This window comes from Dendrobium catenatum, unplaced genomic scaffold, assembly GCF_001605985.2.
Source record: "Dendrobium catenatum unplaced genomic scaffold, ASM160598v2 fragScaff_scaffold_1220, whole genome shotgun sequence".
NCBI classification, from domain to species: domain Eukaryota; kingdom Viridiplantae; phylum Streptophyta; class Magnoliopsida; order Asparagales; family Orchidaceae; genus Dendrobium; species Dendrobium catenatum.
The window spans coordinates 4279234-4282393 of record NW_021319682.1 but is presented as its reverse complement, the minus strand read 5'-3'; the positions used below and the strand labels follow the sequence as shown (position 1 = coordinate 4282393).

General features: G+C 39.9%; 1 protein-coding gene across 1 annotated transcript; it reads right to left on the bottom strand.

The window, feature by feature from the left end:
* Positions 1-271: 271 nt before the first annotated feature.
* On the bottom strand, positions 272-1099 carry LOC110094881 (probable CCR4-associated factor 1 homolog 7). The gene has a single exon (XM_020820220.1). It carries the CDS (start codon positions 1097-1099, stop codon positions 272-274), a length of 828 nt encoding a protein of 275 aa, XP_020675879.1.
* Between the last annotated feature and the right edge of the window lie 2061 nt (positions 1100-3160).

Genomic DNA, 3160 nt, shown 5'->3' with positions numbered 1-3160 from the left:
AATTAATATTTTTGTAGCATTTAGTAGCCGATAGCGACAATTTAAATTGTTATTATAAAATAGCTCACTTATGACCATATATATTTAGGGACATGAAAGCAATAAATTTTATTAAAAACACACACAAAAAAAAACCAATATTTAGTAGGCCACCAAAAAAATTCCCATAGAAAATAAAAGGGGATGGCCCAAATTTATTTTCATTACAAAAATTTAAACAACTAATTAATTTGTTTTCTTCAAATCTATTATTGTCAATAATGGATCATGTTCAATCAAGGCTAAGACCACGTAAAGCTCCAGCGTATCTCTCGACAGATCTAAGAAAAAAACGATCTTTCAACTTCCTGAAGACAGCAGCGACGAGCAAAATATCCGATCCAGTCTGGTGGTATCTTCCCACTCTATTCAACCCAAGATCCTCTGCGACCTTATTCAACACGCGTGGAGAGTGGTTGTTGCAGAGCTTCATCAACGTCTTGATGTCATAGATTTTAGGAAAATACCGCAGCACAGAACATAAGAATCCCTCATGAGAGTCCGGTAGATTGTGGCGAGTTAACGTTTTGAGAAGATATCCATAGTCCAAATAACTGTGGAAAGTGATCCATTGGACGGAATTATTCTGCATGATGCCGGATGAGATGATGAGTTCGGAAAAGCGATCGGCGGTGACGCCAAGGAGGTGATTCTTTTCTATGTCCATGCCGCTGCGACGAAGAAAGTCCATATGGTTATGGTCGAAGATGTCCCTTGTTGTGTCGAACTCGCGGAAATTAAACTGCCAAATGCAAGGACGAGGGGGAGAGCCGAAGTGAGGGAGGTGGCCTGAAGAGTTAAAGAAGGTGAGGCCGAGTTGGATGAGTTTGAGGGCGTCGATGTTGCTTTTGATATTCTGGTAATTGAATACAAATGAAGTTGGGGAAGTGACGACGGAGAGAGTTAGGAAGGCGGAGAACTTGGTGTTCATGGAGATGAAGGGGTAATCCGCGATAATAGAACGGATGAGAGAGACCTCCTTCAGGTTAGAGTCCCATACCTCGCGGATCTCAACAGGGTCTGCGGCAAAGTTGCCATCTAGGTAATCGAGGCTCCACATCGGGCACCAGTAGCAGCTAAACAGGGAAGGGCTATTTGGTAGCAGGATTTAGAACAAAAATGACAACTTTAATAAATGCACCACCTTCTCCATTCATCCTTAAATTCATGGCATTATGCCATTTGGGCTAAAATCTCTAACAAACTTATTAAGTGTAGAAACATTCATACGACAGAGTAATTCATCTCCAGCAAACTTTATTTTTAACACCAAAGAAGAATATTTTGTATATATTATTTGAATTTTTCTCCTCACTTTTTTATATTAAAACGGTGTTTCTATAAATAATGCGACAGCATATTTGACGTCACACTGTTCATAATGGAGAAAAGCAAATATTAGATAAATTAGAAGTTTATATATATATATACACGTACGTTGCTATTTATTCCTAACGTACTTGGCCAAGTTGGCCTAAGGTAGAAGCTCTCTATAAGATGTTTTTAACATTTTTTTCCTAAAGTAATATTTGCCTAAAGTTGAGGATAAGTAGAACCACCGTATCCACCTCCTTTATCAGAAAGCAATGGAAAGAATCCAAATCCCATTAAAGTAGTAAGGAAAGATGCTCATTCTATGAGAATAGTGAATGACTACTTCCTAACTCCAACTTTTGAGTTATTATTTTTTATTAACTCAAAAGGACACAATGGAGAAAAAGGATTCATGTAACCAACCCCTAATAGTGGGTTAAATGCTTGCTGTTGTCGTCCAAAGACCTTTTTTTCTTTATATATGTCTCATAGATGTTAATCAAATTTTAGAAACTCGATACTGGAGGAATGCCTGAAAGAACTGGAACTAAATATCAATCTGTTCTAGATGATCATTTTGATGAAGACAACAATATTGAACAAATGCAAGTCTGTTGTTTGTGCTTTGGAGAATATGGAGAAAGAAGCTAATGGTGTCTTTTCGACCTTTTAAGGTCATTTGCTTGAATATGCTATTGCATTATCAATAAATTTTTATAAGTGTGTTGACCTCATTTTTTGTATGAGGTCATCGGGACCTGCCCAGGTTTTTCTCTGGTGACCTGATGACTAGGATATGTCCACTCCTCAGCAATATAGGTCCCAGTCAAAACCAAAACCCCAATCTAATCAAATCAAGTTCTACCCTTCAATTCAATATCTGGTCCAGCCTTCTACCAACTTTCAATCAACCTTCAAATCATATTCAATCAATTTTAATCACTTATTTGACCATCTTTAATGTGGATAATTTAAACTCAACCACTCAAGTTCAAAATCCAATCTAAACCCATGTTTCCAAACCAAGTCTTAAGGTTAAGAACCCAGATCCTAAATTCAAGCACACAACATCCCCATCCAAAGCACTTTATTCTCCACCAGATAAGTAGCATTGCAATATACTAAAACACAGATACGAGCGAAGGTAAGCCGAGTCTTTTGCTCAGTCAGATTGTCTGCAGCAAGAGGAACCCCAATCTTGCTAGCAATCCGCGAAAACCCCTCCGCATTCCCGCATGCAAGAGGGAGATCATGTATCTTCACCTAGATTGGAACAGTCGTGAAATCTTCCTTTTCAGGTTTAAACTTCGGATGCCACTTTTGCAGCACAAACGGCTTCCCCAACAAGAACCAGACCCCTCTCGAGCATACCATGTCAAAATCTTCGTTACAAGAAAACCGCAGTAGAAAAAATCCATCCTGTAAGGAAAGGAGCTGAACAGAACCTTTCAAGCTCCATGTTTTTATGATGGCTCCCAACAACGCTTCGTAGAAAGGATGTCTCCCTATCGAATAGCCAACCAAGCAGAGTTTCCAGTCGTCACCTCCCTGGAGAAGTTTTTCCCCTGAGAAAGGAATAACATCAGGCTCATCAGGGAAATGGGAGAATTTTAAGACTTTCGGAGAGTTGTTTTCCGGAGGGAAAACCTGATTCCAGTTTCTCGGGACAGTGCTCACCACCCCTCCAGAAGACGGGCCAAGTGGTGGAAAGTGAGATGAGAGAAGAGAAGCTTCCATTAGGAGAGAAGAAAGACGAGTCCTCCGGCAAAGCCGGAGGAGGAGACGGGGAGAGGAGAGTCAGCAGAGA

Bases quoted from the DNA above. Each gene is read 5' to 3' on its own strand.
- LOC110094881 (XM_020820220.1), bottom strand. From the start codon at position 1,099: ATGTGGAGCCTCGATTACCTAGATGGCAACTTTGCCGCAGACCCTGTT.